General features: G+C 41.4%; 1 protein-coding gene across 5 annotated transcripts in view; it reads right to left on the reverse strand.

Moving 5' to 3' along the window:
- Window positions 1–540: 540 nt before the first annotated feature.
- Window positions 541–23846, reverse strand: part of MARK3 (microtubule affinity regulating kinase 3) — a 71061-nt gene continuing 47755 nt past the window's right edge. For 2 of the 5 annotated variants that reach the window (XM_033139105.1, XM_033139088.1), the window contains 5 exons: window positions 19852–19955; window positions 13552–13809; window positions 8203–8229; window positions 3273–3317; window positions 541–1304 (listed from right to left, as the gene is read on the reverse strand). In XM_033139105.1, the coding sequence (XP_032994996.1) occupies window positions 959–1304; window positions 3273–3317; window positions 8203–8229; window positions 13552–13809; window positions 19852–19955 (780 nt within the window). In that variant the 3' untranslated portion in view covers window positions 541–958. The remainder of the gene's footprint in view (window positions 1305–3272; window positions 3318–8202; window positions 8230–13551; window positions 13810–19851; window positions 19956–23846) is intronic. The other 3 variants (XM_033139096.1, XM_033139113.1, XM_033139122.1) reach the window with 3 other exon arrangements.

Below are 23846 nucleotides of genomic sequence, written 5' to 3' on the forward strand. Positions count from 1 at the left end.
TTAAGTGCACAATTCCCCAGGAAAGTTCCCTGAACCAGCCCCACTGGAGTGAACAGGAGCAATGCAAGAGCAAAGTGGCCTAAAATAAAATGACAATTTTTTTTGGTAAATTTGTTCTAGTAAAAACCTTGAGGAGAAAAGATCAAGAAGATAAAATGCTCAACTTTTGCTTAGCAAGGAAAAAATAAAAACTTGAAGCATTTCCCCACAGTTTTAATTATCACAAATGTGTAGTTTTAATTTTGATTCCAGACTTAAATAATAATAAATAGGTGGAGAAAGATTGCAAGACTTGAGGAAAAAAAACACATGAGTTTTAAGTTACCTCATGAGAGCAAATTAAGAAACCACAGGAATACTGTTCACAACCATAAACCCAAACCCTTCATACTATTCTTAAACACAGCAGTGAATTTCAAAGCCTGCATTTACTGGTGAGCTCGTTAGCTTTGTTTAACGTATTCTTAAATCTCTCCATCTTGGCCATTTCAATTTTAGCACCAAAATTAGCCCAAAAAAGAGGTACCAGTACAGCTCTAATGCTTTAAATGGTTTACATATAATACTTTTTATATTATAATTTTACACACATACGGTACATTCACACATCCACACAAACAAGAGGAATATTCAAATGTATATATTTGGGTGTTTCAGATTGTTCGCCAAGACTCGGAGCAATGGAAATAAAGCAGAAGGGAATAATATTTTACATAGTAGGCAACTTTAATGCTGTAGTGCATATATATATATATATGTATATATATAAAAAGTCCAATTCTCCCTCCCAGCTCAGCAGCTTGTCTCAACAGTTTTAATATCATGATTCAGAAGATGCAGAAATTATTGCCCTAAATATTATTCTATACATTTCCACTGGTGTTCTCAAAAAACAAAAACAAAAAAACCCACTTGAAATTTGCTACTTTTAAATTTACAAACTTGATTGCTCTTCCCATTACAGCTTTAATTCATTGGCAATTTTGGAAGCAATGTTTTTAAAAGCTATGGATGTTCCCGATATCCTTTTGAAGCGAACTCCGTTCAGCGACAGTCTTGGCAGCTTACACACCTCCATCTCCCACTGTACGAGGTTCTCCGCGTGGCCGTCTCCATGGACACAGAAAAGCAAGAAACGCTCCCTCTGTTCATAGTCACAGTTATTGGCATCCAGGACCTTGCGGATTTCCCTCATCATATCGTTAGGGTCCATGGAGCTGGTGGTCTTCATGCTCCAGGTGAATCGCAGCGAACGGGGCTTGGCCTCTTTGTTGTCATCCTTCTGGTCAACGGACACGTTGCGGCTGAAAGGAAACAAAGCCTTAGTATTCATACCAGATGAGCCCATTTCCTTTCCGAGTTGTTATGTCAGTGAAAGCCATGATGTTAGTAAAAGACTTTGCAGCGTGCATTATTAAGCATGCTCTCTTGGCAACTGCTTACCATGCCCCGCTGCGATTAAAAGATCCCGTTAGTGCCTAGCAACATCTGAATTAGGGGGAAAGCCCAGCAGAGCTAAAGCCAACGAGGTGTTTTGTGAAAATACGTGTCTCTCACCTCTAAGGTTTCCTTCCCTTCCCCTTACAAAAATGGGTTTCGGAAGGGAAGATGTGAAAAAGAGAAGTCACACATGTGTGGGTGTGATGCAACCTTTTCCCAGGACACTGATTCTCTCTGCTCCAAATCATCTTCCACTTCCCATCATCATGGAGTGCCAAATATGCATAATACACCAAATGTAGAATTTGAGTTTGGCTGTGGTGCTGGGGACTTTTAATGCATAACTCTGCATGTCGCGATTTAAGTCTTCCCAACATGGGGTACTATCAATTACATGTGAAAGATCCCTTAGGACCTCTCCCCCCCCCAACTTTGCTGGAAGCAGATGAGGACTTTCAGACTGACGTCCCACTTTCCTACAAGTTGAGAGCAGTTTTTTAAAAATATCACATTCAAGTAGTAATAACTATGGTTTAAAAAAATAGAAAACAAACTCAGTTGGTCTCTAAGGTGCTACTGGAAAGAATTTTCTATTTTGTTTTGACTATGGCAGACCAACACGGCTACCCACCTGTAACTGGAACTATGGTTTAAAAACTGCCCTTTAAGTTTAGTTCCAGGAAGGATCATAGAATTAACCTCTACTTTTATTTTAAAATGAATAAACTCTGCAGGAAAAAAAAACTGGAAGGGATTGTAAGTGACGGGAAAATGTTCAACTACGGTGATTAGAATCGAAGCATACTATCAAACCTGCTGATCGAGTGAAAGCAGCAAGCATGACTCCACCAGCAGCCACAGAATGAATGCTGCCAGCAGTTCCCTGGGCTGCACACTTCTGGGTGAAAACACGCTTGTATCAAATATACAAAAACCACAAATCCCCACATTGTTACCTTCCCATCCCAATTTTCCCTATCCTTTTTGGAAGGGCTATGAAAAAAAGTAGAAGTCACAGACATTTCTAGAATTTCATATCTACTTCAATCTGTAAATTAGCAGCCCTGGCTCCTTGAAGGCAGGCAGATATGAAGCTTTAGGGGGGAAAGGCATCTGGTAGTGTTAAGCTTTGTGTATGGAATCAGAACCAGACACAATAAAGACACTTCCAGAGGTAATTGTTTCAAGTGGTGTCCAAAGAGAGGAGCAGCACTTTATTCCGTAATCCAGTATTTGAGTCTTTCTAACAGGATCTCAGCATAATTCAATCCAGGTTCTCATATCTGTTAATGAAATCCTAGAACTTCTGTAGGAAAATGAGCCCACCATTCAAAACCAAGGCTCTCTTATAGACATTTCTGTGATTAATTCTTAGTCACATGAATCTGGCCTTTGTGCTAAAAGGTAATAAAAAAGAAAAGCTTTCTACTGTAGGCAAAAACATTTCTTCTTATATTTTCCCATTCTCTACTTGACAATGGCAAGAGAGTTTTCAATGACAATTCCAGGCTAATTGGGGAAGTCTCCTTTTTGAGCTGCCCCGTAATCTGCTGGCTCTCTCAGCTACAATCTAATAGTCATTGCATAGCTCCAAGAGGCTAGATTTTTTCATGCATAGATTTGTATGCATGAAAGGTCAGAATCATGTAATATAAGTGATTTAATCACAGCTTTGAGTATAGGAGGCAATCTTAGTTTTACGTATTCGTTAAGTTTGACAGATACCGCCACCAGTGTCCTACTGCTTACATCCCTTGAAGGAGTGGAGGGGGGGGGGAAAGAGTGTAAAACATCTAAGGTTAACATTTTAAGCAAAAAATAGTTACCCTCACCTTGAGCCCTCATATCTCCCGTTCCTCTCATATTCAGTTGGGAGCCTCAATGAAAACAATGCCGAAGCACAAAGAAAGCAGGAAAGAGAAGACAAATCTTACACTAGTATGGATAAAAGTTGGCAGAACACTGCATAGCAACATCTCACTTAACAATTTACATTTGCAATTAGATGCTTGGCTTTAAACATTCAAATGATTAGTAGACTCAGAATATCAAACATGCCTTTTTCCAAATAAAATATATTTGGAAGCCTCAAATGTTTCCTATTAGGGCTGTACATTGATCTACAAGAAGACAGCTATGTGTGGTCGTCAAAAGAAGATTCTGGTGACAACAGAAAGGACTTGCAACAATGGCGCTCCATTAAGCATTGGGCTGCTCACGTAACTGTTAGGCAGGCAGGAAGAATAAATTACAAACACTAGAAATTCAGTTTAGGTATACCAGACAAGGCCCATCATAAATTATTTTCAGGACTGTCCAGCCTGTCATTTCTCTGTTTATGGAATAATCTCATGATCAGCCAGTAACTGCTTCCCCTATATTAAGACAGTTTCCAGCTAGAAATTTCACCACTGTATAATTCCATTTGCTTAGCATTCGTCTGTCTTACCTGTCAAGAATAAACCTTTAGAAAGAAACAGAAATAGTGCAAGGTACTTTTGAACTGCTGCAGAGAAGGGTGGGAAGAAAATGTGAAGACCTTCTTTAAAACCAACTTCTGTCGATACATATGATTTTCAGCAGTTGGGTAGGTATGCAACAGAAGAGTGGGAAATCCTTCCTATACACTGTTTGTTCTGCTCCATTTAATACCTTAACTTTGATCACAAATTCTGAACTGAAAGCACTTAGAAGGAATGGAAATGTACACAGACCTTACCCCAATCCTCAATTTCAGCACCACCCTTGTTGCCCTCTGTAGGGCAAAAGTACAGACTTTTGATTAGCTTAGAATGCAGAAGTTCTGCAAAAAAGTCTGCACAGTGATATTCACAATAAGCAGTCTATAAATCCAGCAAATTGCAATATATCCACACCTTTGTAAAAAGTTTGCTGCTCATCTCTGCAATCTGTAGTTTCATCTGTTCAGCGAAACATGCTGAGCGGAGGAAAGAACCTGCAAGGGATTCTATTTTATTCCTTTTGCTCCACCACTGCACAGAAAGCAACTGGAACAAACTCGGATTCAAGGGATTTAAACGACTATGTGGTATGTTGAATTTGGCTGCAATCTTCAAATGAGCTTCACTGATTATTTCATAATGGAGCAATAGAGCTACTGAACTCTAATGGAGGGTAAGAACACAGGCTGAACTTTCTGAATGGCAATACGAATGCATGGAGAAAGTCGAGGTATACTGGAAATAGTCAGAATCCAGTAAGAAAAACTGAATTGTCATCTTATCCCACAATCCATTGATTTGTCAATCCAGTTATATAAAGGGAATTTGTACCAGTAAATGCACCAACTGTTAGTTCAAAATCTTTTCGTAACAGCAAGAATTGAACATGCTTCAAGATAAAAATTAAGCACCCAATCACAGAAATGTAGGAAGCTGCCTTTTACTGAGTCAGACTGCTGGTCCATTCAGCTCAGTATTATCTATACCAACTGGCAGTAGCACCTCTCCAGGATTTCAGACAGGTGTCAGGAGACACCAGTGATAGAACCTGGGACCTTCCACATGCAAATCAGATTATCCGTCACTGAGCTAAGGCCCTTCCCTGTCAACTTGATTAAGAGTAACTGAGATGTTCTTAAAATGGCAGAATTCATGGCACATAAATATTTGAAATGAGGCCCCAGAAGAACATACGGCTTTCATGAGACACTTGCCAGTTGCACAAACAGGATGGCTTCAAGAAAGAGCATGAAATTCATCTGATAATTCAGTTGTGGCTGATTCACCTATACAATTATTTCCTTGCATGCATGAAAGTGTCATATACATGGCAACGTTTTGAAATAAAAAGGATTCTTGAAGAATTCAAAAAGCGAGTGTCACATTTAAAAAGTATTTGGGGCCATACAGGGCGAAAGCCAACCTAGTGAGAGTGAGCATCTATTTGTGCTTCCTTTTCTCTTGTCCCTGCACCCCCCCATGTCCTCTGGAAGGTTAGGGATCCTGCTGAGCAGTGAAGAAAAATCGAAATCCATGCAAGTGGATTTCCATTGCACAAGCAGGTGAACATCCTTAGGATGGTGGTGGAAGGGGTTTTAGTGAACTTTGTTTTTTGACTGATCTTGTTATCCTATCCTGATGGTTTTGGTGCCCTGTTATGATGATACCTTTGTGTTTCACTGTAATTTGACTGGCAGATTGTATTTTTTTATTTACATATTGCATTCTTCTTCTTTATTAGCCAGCTGGCACTCTTTGGGAAGGCACAATATAAATATTTCAAAATTTAAAAGTGCAATGCAGTAGGCCCACAAGTGTTGAGTGTTTAACTTGTGTGCATTCAGCATTATGCACTTGGCAAAATTATTTTTAAAAAAATTAAAAAGTTGAAATCTGGGGGGGAGGGGGGGAACCTTGGCAATCCTACCTGCCATTAGCACCCAATGTGTTTTGATGATACACAATTTTGGCTTTATGCACTATCCTCAGAACATAACCCCCCCCCCCAATATGTTGCAGGTCTACTGTACTGTAAACAAACCACTGGTTCCATAATCTGCTAACTATTGGGATGGGGACATGTGCTTCCTTGAGAAAATTTGACAAAGTGCACTAATATCAGATTTGCACTGCAAAATTAAATTAAGGATGTCAAGCAGTCCAGCTAAGGTTGTGCTTTCAGGGGATTCAAAATATTTAACAGAACAGGTTAAATGCACATAAACAAGTGAAGTGATAAAACATTCAATGCAGCCATATCATATACCACGGTACTGCAAATGTCATGTATCCATTACAGAAAAAGCAGATATCGCAGGGGGGAAAGGCCTAAAAGCATGGAAGCAACCACAGGTGGTAACTGGAGACCATCCAACTTTAATGAAAGTTCCATAAGTGACCATACATCTGAAAATGCATTGACAATGTGGAGATGTCTTACCTAGCCTTAGAGGACAAAATAGGATTTTATCTATTTAGAGACATCACATGACACTTTTGTACTTTAAAAGCTCTGAATAATAATCAACACACTTTAGAAAGTGCTGCGGTTCATTTAACTGCCTCTCAGCTGATGAAACACGCAACCAGACACTTAAAATCAATGATACGGCAACAGGTTTTATGGAAACTGCCTGGGCTCTAGCTCGTTTTTTTTTACCTTTACCTTTAACCTATTAATGTGTCCCAAAGATCGTACACTTTAACTCTAGCTTAATCTGGAAAACTACTGCGCCCTGATTAAAGGCTCCACTCCAGATGTGGGCAAACACATTTTTTGTGTTCCTTAGATTCATAGGCTGGTGGAGTTGGAAGGGACCCCAAGGGCCATCATGTCCAACCCCCTGCAATACAGGAATCTCAACTAAAGCATCCAAGACAGATGAGCATCCAACTTCTGCTTAAAAACCTCCAAAGAAGGAGAGTCCACAACCTTTCAAGGAGTCTGTTCTACTGTCAAACAGCTCTTACTGTCAGAAAGTTATTCCATGTATCCAGCTGGAATCGCCTTTCTTGTAACTGTTCGAGTCCTACCCACCAAAGCAGGAGAAAACAAGCTTGTTTCATCCTTCATGTGGCAGCCCTTAAGCTCTTTGAAGATGGCTATCAAATCTCCTCTCAGTCTCCTCTTTTCCAGGCTCAACACTCCCAACTCCTTCAACCGTTCCTCACAAGGCTCGCTTTACAGACCCTTCATCATCCTGCACAGTTTTCAGCTTGTCCATATCCTTGTTAAGTTGTGGTGCCAAAGCTTACAGTGCAGAACCTTAACTTTGCCCCTACTGAAATTCCTTATTTCTCTAATGCCAGCAGCGCTGTGAATAGCAGAGGCACTCTGAATTGACCAACACTCGTATGCATAGTGGGGTGTGTGTTAATCTTTTAGAAACCAAAAACTATGTGAAAGGGGGGGACAGGACCAATTTTTCCCTCCTTGCCACAAGCTATGAATTCACATGCCAAAAGCCATGTGTGGCAAGCGCAATGCTATCTCTGCAGGATGGCCTGAAGCTTACCCATTTCTTGCACTTCAATTTCTTTCAAACTGCCTGGTCTACTGTTATCTTAACATACAAATGTCTCTCTCTTGTTTAGCTGGTTCTCAAATGTGGCAAGCTAAATGTGTAACTACTTCTACTTTTTCTATGAATACCAAGCAAACAGTGGAGATCCTTATCTCCAATGCTGCCTAACAATGCTCTCTTTATCAAACAGCTGAGAAACATATCTCCATGCCAGAACCATGAATGCAAACTCAACCAAGCATGTTGCTAACAAGAGAGGTGTTTATAGTTCTGACTATGTCTCAATAGATCTTCAGGGTATTATTTGTATTTTTAAAAAAGTAAAAACCCAGGACTAGGTTCCAAATATATTATCACCAGTCAGTGGCAAATAAACTAAAATGGCTCTTAAGCTGAAATTAAGATTGATAAAGCAAGTAGAGAATTACTTACCTTTGTATTACACTTTCAATATTACTGAACATATCATTTTTCAACCATAAGCATGCTAAGTGTATTAGTATAAAGAACAAAATTATTTTTTCATACTATCAAAGTAAGTAGAGCGCATAAGACATGCTTTGCATTTCATTATTATTATTCAGGTGCCAGAGATCCATAGGGATTATTCATTGGTTAATGAATTTCTTTACTTATCTTGGGTATGTGAAGAGTATTTAGTTCTCAGCGGAAAGTTTAGTTTTGTTTCAATTTGTTTTAAAGAAAAACCAAGGCTAGAAAGCCAAATTCAATGTTAATTGCGAGAGCTGGTTCTGAAAATAGAAGTAAAATCCTACCTTTTGATAAACCTGAATGACATGTTTCTAAAAGAAATTAAGCCAAAATAATAATTAAAATGTGTTGGTATGAAATTTGAAAATCCATTCAACAAGCGAGACACATAAGACTAGCTCAATGAAATACGGAAACAGTTTCAAATTCACTCTGGAAATACATGATGGTTATTGGAATGGATGGATCTTCAGTGTTAAGGAGAATTCAGCACTTTCTTCCCCAGTCACTCCCCTGCACATATGAGAAATCCTTCACATCATTTCTGCTTTGTGAATTTGATAGCCAAGTAAGGGCAAATTATATTACAATTGTCTATGTACACATGGTTTAGTAATATGTTCACGAGTAAGTAAGAGTTGTGTTGGGCATGCACGCTCCCCTCTTTCCCTCCTGGACAGTGGGGCGAATTTCAGCAAAGTTTAGCTTTGCTTTCCATAAAACCTGATATTGTTATGTACAAACCAGGGGTAGTGGTTTAAAGCAAACTGTAGTTAAACAAGCCTACTTCATAACCTATGGCCTTAAGTTGGCTTTTAGTTTTTTTAAAAAAAGAAAATGACTAGTGCGGCAAACTAGTTTTGGGGGAAGTTAAATTAAATTCTGACCAAGTTCCTTTTTCCCAGCTGCATAGGAGGAAATGGAGTACCCAAGCCTGAGGCTTGCAGCAAATCTCTACTGTCCAGCAAGTTTCACTAAACCATTGTTTAGCATTGTGTGCAAAGGGTGACTTTTAAAGCCCTTGGGGTTACAAAAAAACAAAACAAAACCCAAAATAGAAATAGAGTGTCTTCTAGGAACAGGAGTCAGAGCTTAGGCTGAATGTGACTTCATAACTCTTTCCAATTAATGCACACAGGAAAAACAGGTCTGCAAGACCTTGTGCTCACAGACAGGGAAAATGCTTAATTTCTACAGCAGCCAGAAGCCCCTAAAACAGAACTATTAGTGACAACAAAACTTCCAGTGGAACTAGAATGGAAGTTTGAAAACTTCAGTCTATAATCACATTGTGAAAGGACACAAATACTGTGAACTGCTGATGCAACAAAACAGCTTATTCAAGGTGTGAAAAGCAAATAATTACAGCGCCAATTATCGCTTCCGTGTCTTAAGTGCAAAAGGAAATACTGACAAACCAGGCAAGGCACTGTAACACTTGAAGTCCCTTAAAAAATCATTTTAAGTTGAAACAGCTCCAGTGAGGGAAAAAGAGATTTGATCCCTTGCTAAATTTGCCTGTTTGCCCTCTGACAAAGAAATGACCAGTCCATAATTTTAATGGTAGGTTTTTTGCAGTGTTTTTCAACCTTTTTTGGGCAAAGGCACACTTGTTTCATGAAAAAAATCACGAGGCACACCACCATTAGAAAATGTTAAAAAAATTAACTCTGTGCCTATATATAAAGTAGTTTTTCAATTTTTCCCACGGCACAGTGTGCCGCGGAACAGTGGTTGAAAAACACTGGTTTATTGTAGCTGTGAGAGACAGAATAACAACAGGAAAACCCCCAGAAACCCAGAAGACAAAAGACAGAGATTGATGTGCATTATAATGAGTGAATAAGTATTTGATCCCCTATCAACCAGCCAGATGTCAGGCTACCTGGTATCTTCACTGTATGTAACAAACTGAGATTAGAAGCACCTGCTGAAAGGGAGAGGTCTTACCTGTAATCCCAGCTCGTTACAGTACCTGTACAAAAGACACCTGTCGGCAGAAGCAATCAATCCAGCAGATTCCAAAGTAGCCACCATGACAAAGACCAAAGAGCTGTCCAAGGATGTCAGGGACAAGACAGTAGACCTGCACAAGGCTGGACTGGACTACAAGACTATTGCCAAGCAGCTTGGTGAGAAGGTGAACACAGGTGGTGCAATAATTTGCAAATGGAAGAAACACAAAATAACTTTCAACCTCCCTTGGTCTGGGGCTCCATGCAAGATCTCATCTCGTGGAGTTGCAATGATCATGAGAACGGTGATGAAGCAGCCCGGAACTACACGGGGGGAACTTGTCAATGACCTCAGGGCAGCTGGGACCACAGTCACCATGAAAACAGCTGGTAACACACTACGCCATGAAGGACTGAGATCTTGCAGAGCCCACAAGGTCCCCTTGCTCAAGACAGCACATGTACAGGCCCATCTGCAGATGGCCAATGCACATCTGAATGACCCAGAGGAGAACTGAGTGAAAGTGTTGTGGTCAGATGAGACCAAAATTGAGCTCTTTGGCATCAACTCAACTTGCCGTGTTTGGAGGAGGGGGAATGCTGCCTACGACCCCAAGAACACCATCCCACATGGAGGGGGACATATTATGCTTTGGGGGTGTTTTTCTGCCAAGAGGACAGGACACCTTCACCGCATCGAAGGGACGAAGGATGGGACCATGTATCGTCAAATCTTGGGTGAGCCCCTCCTTCCCTCAGCCAGGGCATTGAAAATGGGTCGAGGATGGGTATTCCAGCATGACAATGACCCAAAACACATGGACAAGGCAACAAAGGAGTGGCTCAAGAAGAAGCACATTAAGGTCCTGGAGTGGCCTAGCCAGTCTCCAGACCTTAATCCCATTGAAAATCTGTGGAGGGAGATGAAATCTTAATGACTTGGAGAGGATCTGCAAAGAGGAGTGGGACAAAATACATCCTGAGATGTGTGCAAACCTGGTGGCCACCTACAAGAAACGTCTGGCCTCTGTAATTGCCAACAAGGGGTTTTGCCACCAAGTACTAAGTCATCTTTTGCAAAGGGATTAAATACTTATTTCACTCAATATGAAGCTGAGTAGTGAGGCATAAGTGTTCATTGAAATCCCCCCCCCCCCAAAATGCATGACAGATGACACACAGACACCAGACCTGCAAAGGCTGCAAGATCTGTGAAGCGTGGACAAGGATGAAATATATATGGCTGTATTAAATGGTAAAATGACATTAACTGAAATAGGCTGAGCAAAATATATATCTCAGTGGTCCAACAACAGTGGCTTACAGAAAGACAGCTCAGTGTTTATCTCCTTTTCCTGAATGAGCGCTGTGTCACAACAAAGCACACACAAAAGTTATTCGACATTGTCACATCATCTGGCCTGAGTGCCTGGAGAACTTCTCCAGTCAATCTCTTTCCCAGTCCTGCTACTTGAGATCCCTTTTAAGTTAGAGATGCTGAGGACTGGGGCTCTCTACATAAAAACAATGTCCTCTGAAACCAAACTATTATTACTACGACTATTACTATAATTAATTTATTAATGCCTTCTAAACCAATGACCCAATGGGATTTATACATAATTAAAAACAGTTGAAAAATAGGAAATATATATATATATTTAAAACAAGACTAAAACTCTTTAACAAGTGGACACATATTGCAAAAGATCAATTTATCCTACTGGTAAAGCCTACTGGAATGAAAATGCCTTCCACTCTTTCTGGATAGTGGGGGCCTGTCATATTTCGACAGGAATGTTATTCCGCAGGAGAGGGGCTGGCACGCAAAAAGCCCTGCTCCAAGTTACTGCAGAGTGGGCTTCTGAGATCTCTGGAACTTGTAGGAAAGACTCTCCTATAGACTGCAGTGATCTACTGGGTGTACAACGCTGTCACTCAAATAACTGAACTTGGCCTGATAGCAAACTGGCAGCCAGTGCGAATCCTACAAGCAAGGTGCTACATGCTGGCTGTAGTTTGCACTCACAGGCAACCTAGCTGCTAGGTTCTGCACCAGCTGCAGCCTCTGGATCAACCCCAAGGTTTTCTGCACCCTTCAGCTGATTAGTGGTATGCATGAATCTGTTATAGGAAAATGCATGTAAGAGACCCATGTTAAGAACACTGTTCTGAACACAGACAGATGTCTATGAGGCCATTCTTACTCCGGAGCATGTCCTGGAAAGAGCAAAGTTGTAACTCTTAAGTAAGTGAAAGCTTACTTGCAAAATACAAATGTGATTAAATTTGGAACTATATTTTACATTTCTCTGTTTCCCGTTTTGGGACTAGCAGTCGCCAGCCTGCACACCAGCACCTAGGCTACCCATCTGCTTCTGTTTTCTTTAGGAAGCTTTGAATCACTAAATCCTGAGGTTTCTAAAGCTAGGTTTTTTTGGGGGGGGGGGTTCTATGGAATACTGACTACTCATTCTCCTGGGTGTACTTCAGCAGTTAACCAACAGTATGTGAAGCTACAGAGTAGATAAGTTTTCAAAGTGTCAGGATTCCTGAAAAGTTCAGCTAGTCTTATATTAGCAAGTGGGTGAGAAAGAAAATCTCACTTCTTGCAAAGGGCTGAAGTGGGCTTCTGTTGATTAGACTTCCCAAGGGAAAACTTCAGTTATTAGCCAATTACATTGTTCATCATTACTGCAGGCCACTACTTGTATGTCTAGCCTTCTAAAGACGGGCTGATTTAAGCTAGTTTTCCCACCCCTCACAATTTAAGTAAAGGACTTGTAGATTAACGATGGAAACCATAATCCTCTTTGCAGCACCAGATCAACCACATTGCTTTTTGGAGAAGTGTGTATATAGGTTTGATAAAAGAAAAGGCAAATACTAAAAGCTACCGTATTTTTCGCTCCATAAGACACACTTTTTCCTCCTAAAAGGTAGGTGGAAGTGTCTGTGCGTCTTATGGAGCGAAAGCATGGTCCCTGGAGCTGAATTGCCTAGGGGCCAAAAGCAGATTGTGCTCTTTTTTTACAAAGAGAGAAGGGGGTGTTGAAAGGAAGACATTGAACAGCTGTTCAGCAAGTGATTGGGAGAGAGATAAGGCTCCCTTTCCAGCCCCGCCCCCTTGCCCAGGCCTCCATTGTTGAATGCAGAGGGAGGCTGTTTGTTTCCCCAGCGACATGTGACTGGCTGATTAGATTATCTGTCTGGAAACTGTAGAAATGGGTGTAGGACTAGAAGCTGTAGAACTGTGAGTTGAACCCCATAAAAACGGGGCTTTTCCTCTTTGCAAAAAAAGCTGCACCACTTTCAGCTGATCCTCAAAAAAGCAGGGCTTTTCCCTTTGCAAAAAAAACAGCTGCAACACTTTCAGCTGATCCTCAAAAAAACAGGGCTTTCCCTCTTTCCTCCTCTAAAAACTAGGTGCGTCTTATGTTCAGGTTCATCTTATGGAGCAAAAAAATGTTAAGTTCTATGTACGGTATGTCAACTGAAACTCCCACTACTTGGAAGGTGAATATTAAACTTGTAAAAGCTGAACTGCAGCATGGTTAAATTAAGTTCCTGCAGCATGGTTTAATTAAGGAGAATAACTGTGCCAAGCAAATTTCTGCTGCAATTATTATTATTATTATTATTATTATTATTATTATTATTATTATTAAAAATACATACCTCCTCGTCAGCTTTGAAGTCAATTTACTGAACAGGTTAGTGGAGCCCCTGCTTCGTGTTTGCGAAAGTGGGGTTGCTTCATGAGACAGGCTGGGTGATGCAGGGGGCCCATTGTAAGTGGCAGTGCGCCGTTCTCTCAGCTGGCCATGGAAAGTGCTGCGACTGGCAGTTCCTCTTGGGAAACGGATACGGTCAGGTGTTGTTGCGCTGCTAATGCTGTGAGTTGAAGCAACTGGAGTTCTCTGATCAGGAATAGCGCTGGAATAAGATCACGGGTTAAGTTAAAAATTCCACAACAGAAACTCAAATCTCTGCAAGGCTAACACAGTACAAGTGACTCCCCATTTACATTCCGGGCCAGACTCCCGTGTGCATACGCAAAATCGCATAAAATGGGGAGCACCCTGGAGAGTCCTAATGGCTTGCGAGGAGACCCACCTCAGAGCGTGAAGAGGTCTCCTCATGAGCCAGAGGAGCAGCAGACTTTGTTGAGCTGCTCAGCTTCACTGCTTGACAGCTGGCGTGTGGGGTACCACAGCAGCAATCAAGGCTTCCCAAGTCAGCTGAGACAGTCCCACTGCCCCTCCAGCTCACACTGAGACTCTCCCTGGAGCCCAAAGAGGACGCCCTCCACCATATGAGGAGACCCTGGGGGGGGGGTCTCGCACACAAATAAATCACAAGTAAATGAAGAGTTGCCTGTACATGCTTACAAAGAGCATTAGGTACCTCTACAATATGGTACAGAGCAAAGTTTATAGATTACAATCTAGAGGTAGCATTACTGCAGCACATAAATGATTCATTTTTTTAAAAAAATAAAACACCCACAAACACTCTAGAAGCAAACAGGAGATCTAAAAACCTGGGTTTGCAGGGCAAAAAGAAAACCCCTACTGCAATAAAGGAACTGAGTGTTTTCTATGTCGATAATCTGAGAACAGATTTCCAGAATATCACTCTAGTCGAAAATATTAATTCTAATATTTTCCGAAGCTATACAAAATCACAACATATATTACATTATCTAAAGGAATTTGGACTCAAGATGTTCATTAAGGGATCACAGCACAAACAACCTTGACCACCAAAATTTAAAGGGGGGCAGGGAGAGAACACACCTTCTAAGTAGCATCAATTTCTAGCACTATCCAGAACTAGAATTTCCTTAGTGCAGAGTTAAGCAACAATGGATGCCAGTTAGTTTCACAACAATGCCAGCATTTCTTACATAGACCTGAAGTTATCTGCACCATTGTTTACTGGAGGTAACATCATCTTCGCATGCACAGAAGCCGACATGGACATTGACTTCTGGTATCGCAGCCGAACACTGGTGGAGGATGTAGTATAAACTGTATCAGGGTTAGCTGCATAAGCGAACATTTCAGCCAGGCTGCGAGGGGGGGTTGGGTTCAGGCAGAAGCAGAAAGAATAGCATGATGGACCAATGACAAAGATGCAAACTCAAAAGTGAACACCTTTTCTCCCACAAACATCTTCCAACTTAGGCTGAATGCTCATATGCACAATCAAGTCCACAACGGGTTAGGGGAACATTTCCTTGCTGGTCACAAACAAAGCTGCTTTCTATTGAGAGGCAGGCTGTTTGTCCATCCAGCTTAGTACTGTCTACTCGGAATGTCAAAAATCTCTCTAAGGTCTCAAGCAGAACTCACGCCTAGCCCTAATACCCAAAACCTTTAACTAGAGATGGAAGGCTTCAACCTGAGATCTTGTGCATGTGAACATGTGCTCTAACTCTGAACTATTAGCCTCTTTCCTTCTCTAAGTTACTTTCGACTATACAAATGGCTGGCTCCGTGCTGTTCCTACTGTAATTATTTGCATGTTTTAAACAGGTTTCATATATGTATATAGTTTTAGTTTTACCAATGTTTATAATTTTCTATGTTTTTAGCAGTTCTTGTTTTTACTCTGTAAGCAGCCTTGAGTAATCAGAGAAACGGTGGGGTATAAATTATTAACAACAACAGCAACAACAAGGCCATTTCACTGTTGGAGTAACCTGCTCCAACAGGTCATGAAGGTCGTGAGGATTTGGAGGAATTGAAGAAGGTTCAGGGCTGAAGAAGCGATAGGTAGCTAGAGGAGCAAAGGCGGCCGAAGCAGCAGAAGGTGGCTGAAAATAAATGAGACTGCAGTCTAAACTTGTAGTGCACTCACTGGTAGCGAGCGAGCTCTCCTTTTTCTCAAACAGAGGCAGGGGCTATTTATTAGCTATTCATACAACATCATCAGCATAACACCAACCAATAACAACTCAGCATAACAAGCCCTTCCGGGCGGGAAACTGCCTCAAGAACCGTTAACCTAGAGGCTTCCTGGCGCGCTTTTGCTGGAGCGGAGGGATCCCAACTCCAGCTCTGTGATCCTGGCCGGATCTTCTTTTTCTCCTCTTCTCCTCCTGCGCGCGACAGCACGGAAGGATCGGCACGGCGGCTGCGCGCAGGAGGCGCCGAAGCGTATTCCCACATTTCACTACTGCAGTAGTGAAACCTAAGCAAATACTTATCCTATGCCAATTAAAAAATTATGCAATCTGCTATGGTTATAGCAACGCTGAACTAAATCATTTAGAACAAGGAGTGGATTGGAAGCTCTTCTGTTTATGTTCAAGTAACAGAACTGGAACTGTGGTTAGCATTCACTTTGTTCCTTAATACACACACTGCTAAACTATGGCTTACTGTTACATGCAACTGTAGTCTCTACGCCGTCTTCTCCTGACAGTGCAAGACAAAGGAGACTATGACAAGACTGCAAATGCTGTTTATGAGTCCCCCCACTTGGGGAAAAAGTACTAGACCGAGTGTTTCCAGCCAAATCTTCACACCCCACAAGTTATGTATTTTATAACTGCACATATATCCCTCACTTCTTGCGTTACTCACAATCAATCAAGCAATGCTCACTTCAGCCCCATATTCTGCAATGCTCTTGCTCCCTTCCTCCTACCCTGCAACTGAAGGGAGGTTGGAATTCAGATGGCAGGGCTTCAGATAGTGGGGGGGGGACGGACTCCCCATTGCCACCCGGAATAGCACATGGTCTTCAAAAAGATATGTATGTAACCTGAAGCATCTGTAACCTGAAGCGTATGTAACAGTGGTAACTCAGGTTACAGACGCTTCAGGTTACAGACTCCGCTAACCTAGAAATAACGCTTCAGGTTAAGAACTTTGCTTCAGGATAAGAACAGAAATCGTGCTCTGGCGGCGCAGCAGCAGCGGGAGGCCCCATTAGCTAAAGTGGCGCTTCAGGTTAAGAACAGTTTCAGGTTAAGAACGGACCTCCAGAACGAATTAAGTTCTTAACCCGAGGTACCACTGTAATAGAATCAGAGAATCACAGAATTGTAGGGTTGAAAAGCTTTCTGGGAGGTCATCTGGTTCCACCCCCTGCAATACAGGAATCTCAGCTAAAGCATCCATGATGGACAGCCGTCCAACCTCTGCTTAAAAACCCAAGGAAGGAGAGTTCACCACCTTGTGAGGGAGTCTGTTCCACTGTCAAACAGCTCTTACTGTCATGATGGTTATATTACCTCCAGTATCAAAGGTACTATGTTTCTGTATACTCATTCCTGGGAATCATGAGTAGGGGAGTACTATTGCGTTTTTACTCTACTTATAGGCTTCCCTTAGGCATCTGGGTGACGAAAAAGAATGCTGGACCAGATAGGCCTTTGGTCTGATCCAGCAGGGCTCATCTAATTTTTTTTTATGCCTTAGCAATATGCATCGTTCTTCATGTAAACTGTAGCAAGTGCCACCAGGTGGTCTAGGTAGCAAAGAGCTACATTAGCAAAAAGGTTATGGGGGGTAAGAGACAAAAGCGAGTCTAAAAGGCAGGCTCTTCCAATTGTGCCAGTAGAGGAAGTGCTCATTTGCAGATCTTTCAAATACTGACCAGTCTTCCTATCCTTATTCACTGGAATAAAACATTCTGTCTCTGGCATACACAATCAATGACAAGTGTGTCCAATTTGAAAAGACGACCTACTTTGCACAGCCTCAGAGACAAAAATATACCAGGCTTTTCTCCTCCAAATAACCCCCGTTACTGAACTATCTAGTGACCTGCCAAAGCCAGTTCAAACACAGTCAGTTGTATTTCATCCACTTTTTTTTTTCAATTTGAATAATTACAGGGCAGGTACCATTCTTTCAAGAGTTTCAAAGCTGCGTGATTTGGAACTAGTAAAGTAAAATTCAAAATTCCAGGGGTCTTATGTGACATACAGGTCCTGCACAAATTATTACCCTGCAGGATTCTGCTAACCTTTGCCACAATGTAAGTAGTTTACCTTGAACTACTCTGCACACTGGGTTTTATATGAATATTCACAACTGACACTCAAAGCAGTTGTGCCGTTAAACATGCACACACAAAATCCTCCACGGGTGTGTGGGTGAAACTACAGGCCTTCCCAGGAATCTTAAAATCTATTTCTCACTGTGCTGTCATAGTGAACTGCCCATCTTGCTTCTTTTCTGCCACCGCCTCCTTTGTCTGAGCTGCATATTCTCCAGTAGATTACAGGCCCTGGTGGGAGACGACAGGCAATTTAGTCATCCACAAGAATGAGCTAATTTGTTTCCTATAATTTTCTTCGTGTCATGCTGGTGTCTTACTGCACTGCAGAGCAACAACTCAGCCTTTTTTTTAATAAAAAAAAGCTTGGTGGGGGGGAAAAGCAGTGAATCCCAAGCTGAGAAAACCAAGAGGCCGCCTGCAATCGGAGACTAATCAGAAATGCATTTTGTGCTGTTTCTGACAAAGTTGCCCTATTTGCACAAGGACATCTGTTTGTGCAGTGGAAACCCCCCCACACACCTTCCAAAGTGTCCCCCCCAATCCCTTAGAACAGATCTGAGGGGGTCGTGCAGGGAGGGGGGAATTCTGTTGTGCAAATGGATATCTTTGTGTGATTGGGATGACACCACTGGATACAACCCTTTGTTTGCAGGGCAGCCATACTGTGAGTATTTAGCAGACTTGGAGGTGAATATGGTTTAAACTGGAATTTATTGTGGTGTGTGAGATGCCAAAGAAACATGGAATTATTTAATAATGCAGCAAATAGAGTGTGCATGCGTGCATTCACACACGCACAATACACACAGATGTTTCTTTGGGTTCAATACAAAACACCCAAAAAAAATAGCTATTAAATAAATTAGACTTAAAAAAATTACTGCAATGTGGAACATATCCCCTGTGTTTCTTCTTTGGAGGCAAAAAACCCACCCCTTAAGTCTTATTCCCCTGTTTCATTGCAGCAATACACTTAGCACATGTTGTAGACAACGCACATTGTATTGTATGTTACTCTTCTAGAAGACAAAAGCATTCCTTACTCGGGAGACAAATAATGAATTACTGCCTCTCCCAATAGTGGATGCAGCTGAAATGCACACCTGAGTGCTTTCAGAAATAAAACATGCCATTTTCTTCCATCATCTTCAGCATCTTCCATACTTTGACTTGCTTCCATAGAAGCAATTTTCGCTTTCATAGATAAATGAATCTAGATCTCTACCCTACTTTAGGACTTGTAAGCCAGGAGAGAAATCACTCAGCACGGACAAGTGCTGAAAACTAAAATGATATATATTTGGTGCTGTCCTCCTTTCCTTCTGCTTCAGGAAAAGCCTCAACACTAAAAGAAAAATCAAGTGGGAGCTTTGAACAGAAGCAGGCATACCAACATTACATATAGATTCTGCAGACTTCACAAACAATCATCAGCATAATCCAGTCAAATTTAATCTTACCCAGGAATAAGTTCCATTCTGCTCAGTGGGACCCACTTCTGAATAGACATGCATAGGGTTGCAGTGTAAATCTCTATTGACATCTGCTGTATTTAAAGTGCTTCGCATTGGCTGGATCATGCATTTTGCATTTTATTTTCAGGGACATCAAGTTAGGATTTATCAAGGTAATTCTAAGGTCAAGTAGTGAGCTTATCTGGTGCATGCTCTAGCTGATGGGCACTGTATTCAGAAACATCTCAGGGGCCAAAAGTTCACTGCATCTGTTTTAGCTTTTGTTCATGCTTACTATTGGCATAAGAAAAACAGTTGCATACATGCCTCCACAGTGTTGCATGGCACCAAAAAAAATTTCAATGCACGTTATCGTTTATGTAGCTGCCTTGCTTTTATTATCTTTGCACCTCTCTGATATCCTGCAGGAGGAAGGTCTGTTGAGAAGTACCATAAAGACAAAAACTGACTAGTAAGGAAAGCTTTCCCCCTAGAATACCCTTACCTGCTCTCTTTGCCATTTTGAATGACTGAATGTCTGTCTGCGGTTGTTCTTTCACTACAAACATATGTATTTCGCCGCGTCATGGCCCCAGGTGCAGTGTTGTTCTAAAAAAGAAAGAACACATTTGTCCATTTCCAAAACGAAAAGAAAGGGTCACCCAGGATCTTATTAGAAAAAAGCAGGTTTATTTGATTATGCTTAGGCTCCAACTTGTCTTACAGCTACTTGTGAATGTAAGATGTTCCAGTGTTCATATTTCAGCTGCTACGTATTATTATGAATTTGAACAGGGTCGGTTCAAATTCAGCTTTTTACTAGAATAAGCTCTCAAGTCATGTGGAAACTGGAACTCAAGGAAATGCAAATTATTTATACAGTATACATCTTATGGTTCTTCCAAAATAAAGGATTTTTCAACTAAACTACGTGCCAGATAAGAATACAATTCAGAGGCTAACAGACGCTGAGGCACAACTCTTAAATATTATTATTAGGTTCAATGGGAAGTAAAAAAAAACAGAACAAAAACTTAACACAAAAAAGCAAGGCTGGAAGGAAAACACAGTTAAAACAAAAAATAGAAAGGATATACAGCAGAAGAGCGGACAAAACGTTTTCAAATATGTACACATACACACAGAGGAAGAGAACCACAAGCCCACTCAAAAATGACATTTTGTTTGGGGGCAGGAGCACAAAGAAAGTTAAATAATTACTTTGCCTCTGTCTTTACAGAGAAAGAGTGTGGAGATATGCCCAAGCCGGTGGTCAATTTTCCAGGAATGACAGAAGAGCTAGTGGATAACAGAATGGTTTTTAAAAAGTGTTAAGAAGCACTGAAAACAGACAAAGCATATGATCAGGAGAAAGGCTTTAGAGGCAACAAGGAGAGCTTGAAAGGGTTGATCTCTCTCCCTCCTGAATAGTGCAGTGAATCAAGAGTGGGGTAAATCCCAATAAGGACTAGTAACACAACAGGCAATTCCATTACCATGCCCCCTCCCCCTACTCGAAGTTTCAAGGAATGATGCAAGAAGAAAGGAGGTCACAGAGTCTAGCATTCACTGACAAGGGAAATCTTGCAAAAGCTGTTGTCTCTGGCTAAGTCCTAGGGCTAAGCAAAACACTTTGATAAAAAGCCGGCTAATTAAAAGTGTAAATAAAAACAGAAGGGGCATGCTCAATTATCCTGTGCCATGTTCTTTGAAGATTTAGTACTACAACAGAAAAGGAAAATATAACAGATATACACCATTAACTATAGTAGTGGACACATGTGTATGTCCACACACACACACACACACACAAATGCAACTGGATAAAAACTGGTATGGGGGCATATGGTGGCAGAAAGTAATTTATTTGTTTTAGGCCGGGGGGGGGGGGATTCAGGCAGGATAGAGTCTTCCACTGCCAGCAATATGGCACAAGCAAAGGCTTGTTAAACAACTTCCCCTGACTAAATTTATCAAGATCCCACAAATCTTGCAGAATTTACAATGGACATCTGCAAAACTATGCCAGATTCAAAAGGAAGAAAAATACTTTTGCTGTCATATATCTTTATAGCGTTGACTGGATGAGTCAGAAAACACTCAGAGAAACATACTGTGCTTCTCTGGGTGTTACTTTCCAGGTGCTTCTGCTGAGATCTCAACGATAAATTCAAGCAAGGAAAATAAGGTAAAAAACACGGGAAAAGGGAACAAAGGAACATGTGTGTGTGCTGAGTATCCAGGACTCTCCTTTCCAAATGGAAGGCATGGCTAAACTGGAGATCGGAGGATGGCTCCTCCCCCAAGCAAGGATCTTTGAGCATGTGACCCTGCCTATCCAGTAAGAGGGAAGACTCATCACACATGTAAGACTATCCTCAGGAGCCTTTGGGGGAACATACTGTGCTTCTCTGGGTGTTACTTTCCGTCCTGGACCTTTCAGAGGGACATACAAAGACCAGGACTCAGAATGGTTCACAATCTCTTGCCACTGCAGGGAGAAATGGGGGGTCACAACTATCTGCATGAGAGACCTGCCATTACATTGCTCACTTCCGGGACTTCCGGCGAGGACGCCATCGTGTGCGGTCGTGGGTCGCTTCGGCAGCGAAGCGACCCAGGCCGGCCGGGGGTTGGAGCCCCGCTACCGCAAAGCGGGGCTCCGTTGAGCCGCGGGTCGAGCGTCCCGCGGCTTGGGCTCTCCGGCGGGCCCGATATGGCTCCGAACCCTTCCCTCGTTCCCCCTGTAAAGGGGGAGTGGGGGTGAAGGGACAACGGAGCCGGGCTATAGGAGACATGCCCCAACCGGCTCGGCGAAGCGGCAGCCGCCGCTCGCGGTAAGCGACATCGTTCTACCTGCAGAAGGAATAAAAGAACAAAACCCGGTGGCCGTGAGTACCTGAATAATGGGATCTACCTTTGACATTTGGCGCTCCGGGAGATATCGGAGGGGGAGCCCGTCTTTCTCCCTTTGGTGGAAATAAAGAAGTAACTGCTTGAAAAGTGACTGCTGTTACAGTGATGGATACAATGTATGGATTTTTTGACAAGTGAGACTGATTAAATCCCTTTCGGGGGAGTAAGTAGGTGGTGGATATTTCTCTTTTAAAATGGATGAACTGTAATCTTTTACTCCTGACTTTGGGAAAATGGCTGCGAAAATGGCTGAGGAGATCTTTGTGTGAAACGGAAATGTGCAGTGATAAAGAGGGATAAACATTGAAACTTGACACTCTATGCCCATCTCTACCATGTTAGGTTTCGTTTTTAAGTTGGTTTTGGACACCGGACTGACGCATTAACAAAGGATTATTTTTCTGAAGTTAGAATTGGCAAACCAGAAACTGTTTTTGCTGAACCAGGATATGGCAGAAAAAATATTTCCCACAGAAAAGACTGCTCAGAATATTCTTGGAATGAAAAGAAACAGAACCCTCCCCCTCCCACTGCTCTACCCTCCCTCCCCTCCCTTTCTTTTCTTTTTATTCAAAGCAATCTTGGATATGTACATTGTTGTTTTCTTTTTTTTTTCTCTTAAGAATCTCATTTGTATTATCCCAAAATGAAATAAAGTTTATTTAAAAAAAAAAAAAAGAATATTCTTGGAATGGAAGGAAACCTTGGTGGGGAGCTGAGGGGAATTCTTGAAGAACAAAACAGGATGCATTTGCAACTACGAGAAGATGAAAGATCCAGGATGAGAAAATCATTAATATCCAATTTCTGGGGTGAGGGCCCAGAAATGATGGGGAAAAGACTTTTATATTCACAATCAGAAGAGGAATGGAATTTTGAACTGGAGATTCTGGAAGGAGAAGATTTGCGTACCCTGATGCTCCCTGCAAGGACTGTAGCAGATTATGTCTGGAACTGTGGACTTTTAAGAAAAGAGGACTTCCTGGGAAATGGTATTGGTATGGGTTGGAAGAAAATGGATAGAAAAGGGATAGGGTGAATTGTATCAAGGATAAATTTGGGATGGCTTATTGGTACCTTGAATTCGGTGTGTTTAAGATTTTAAGTTTTGGAACTAGAGAAGAGATATCCGTAATTTTTTCTTCTATAAGCAGCAGTCTGAGAGTAAGAAGATGTTTGATTTGATTTGAAACAAGAAGCAATATGTGGTGTTATGAAGTTGATTTATTAACTGTTATGAAGTTAAAATGGGATTAGATTCAATCTAAGCTATTGTGGAATAGATTATTATTATGTATTAAAAACAAGAGTTTAAGAAATATGTTAAGTTCGGTTTGTTAAATGATTTTTTCAGAGATGACAAGTTATTAAAGTAGATATGGAATTGGAACTGAAGGAGAGATAGCGGGGGAAGTCATTGTACAATGATTCAACCAAGAAAAGTTTTTTTTTTATGTAAACAAGAAGAAGAATTGTTGGTGTATTTGTATTTGTATTGTTATGGTTTGAATGTTGGGTTTGTGTTTGTGTTTGTGTTTGTGATATGTGATTCTTTGTTTTGGAAAACCAATAAATTCTCTTTAA

The sequence above is a fragment of the Lacerta agilis genome, chromosome 1 (genome assembly GCF_009819535.1).
Source record: "Lacerta agilis isolate rLacAgi1 chromosome 1, rLacAgi1.pri, whole genome shotgun sequence".
NCBI lineage: Eukaryota > Metazoa > Chordata > Lepidosauria > Squamata > Lacertidae > Lacerta > Lacerta agilis.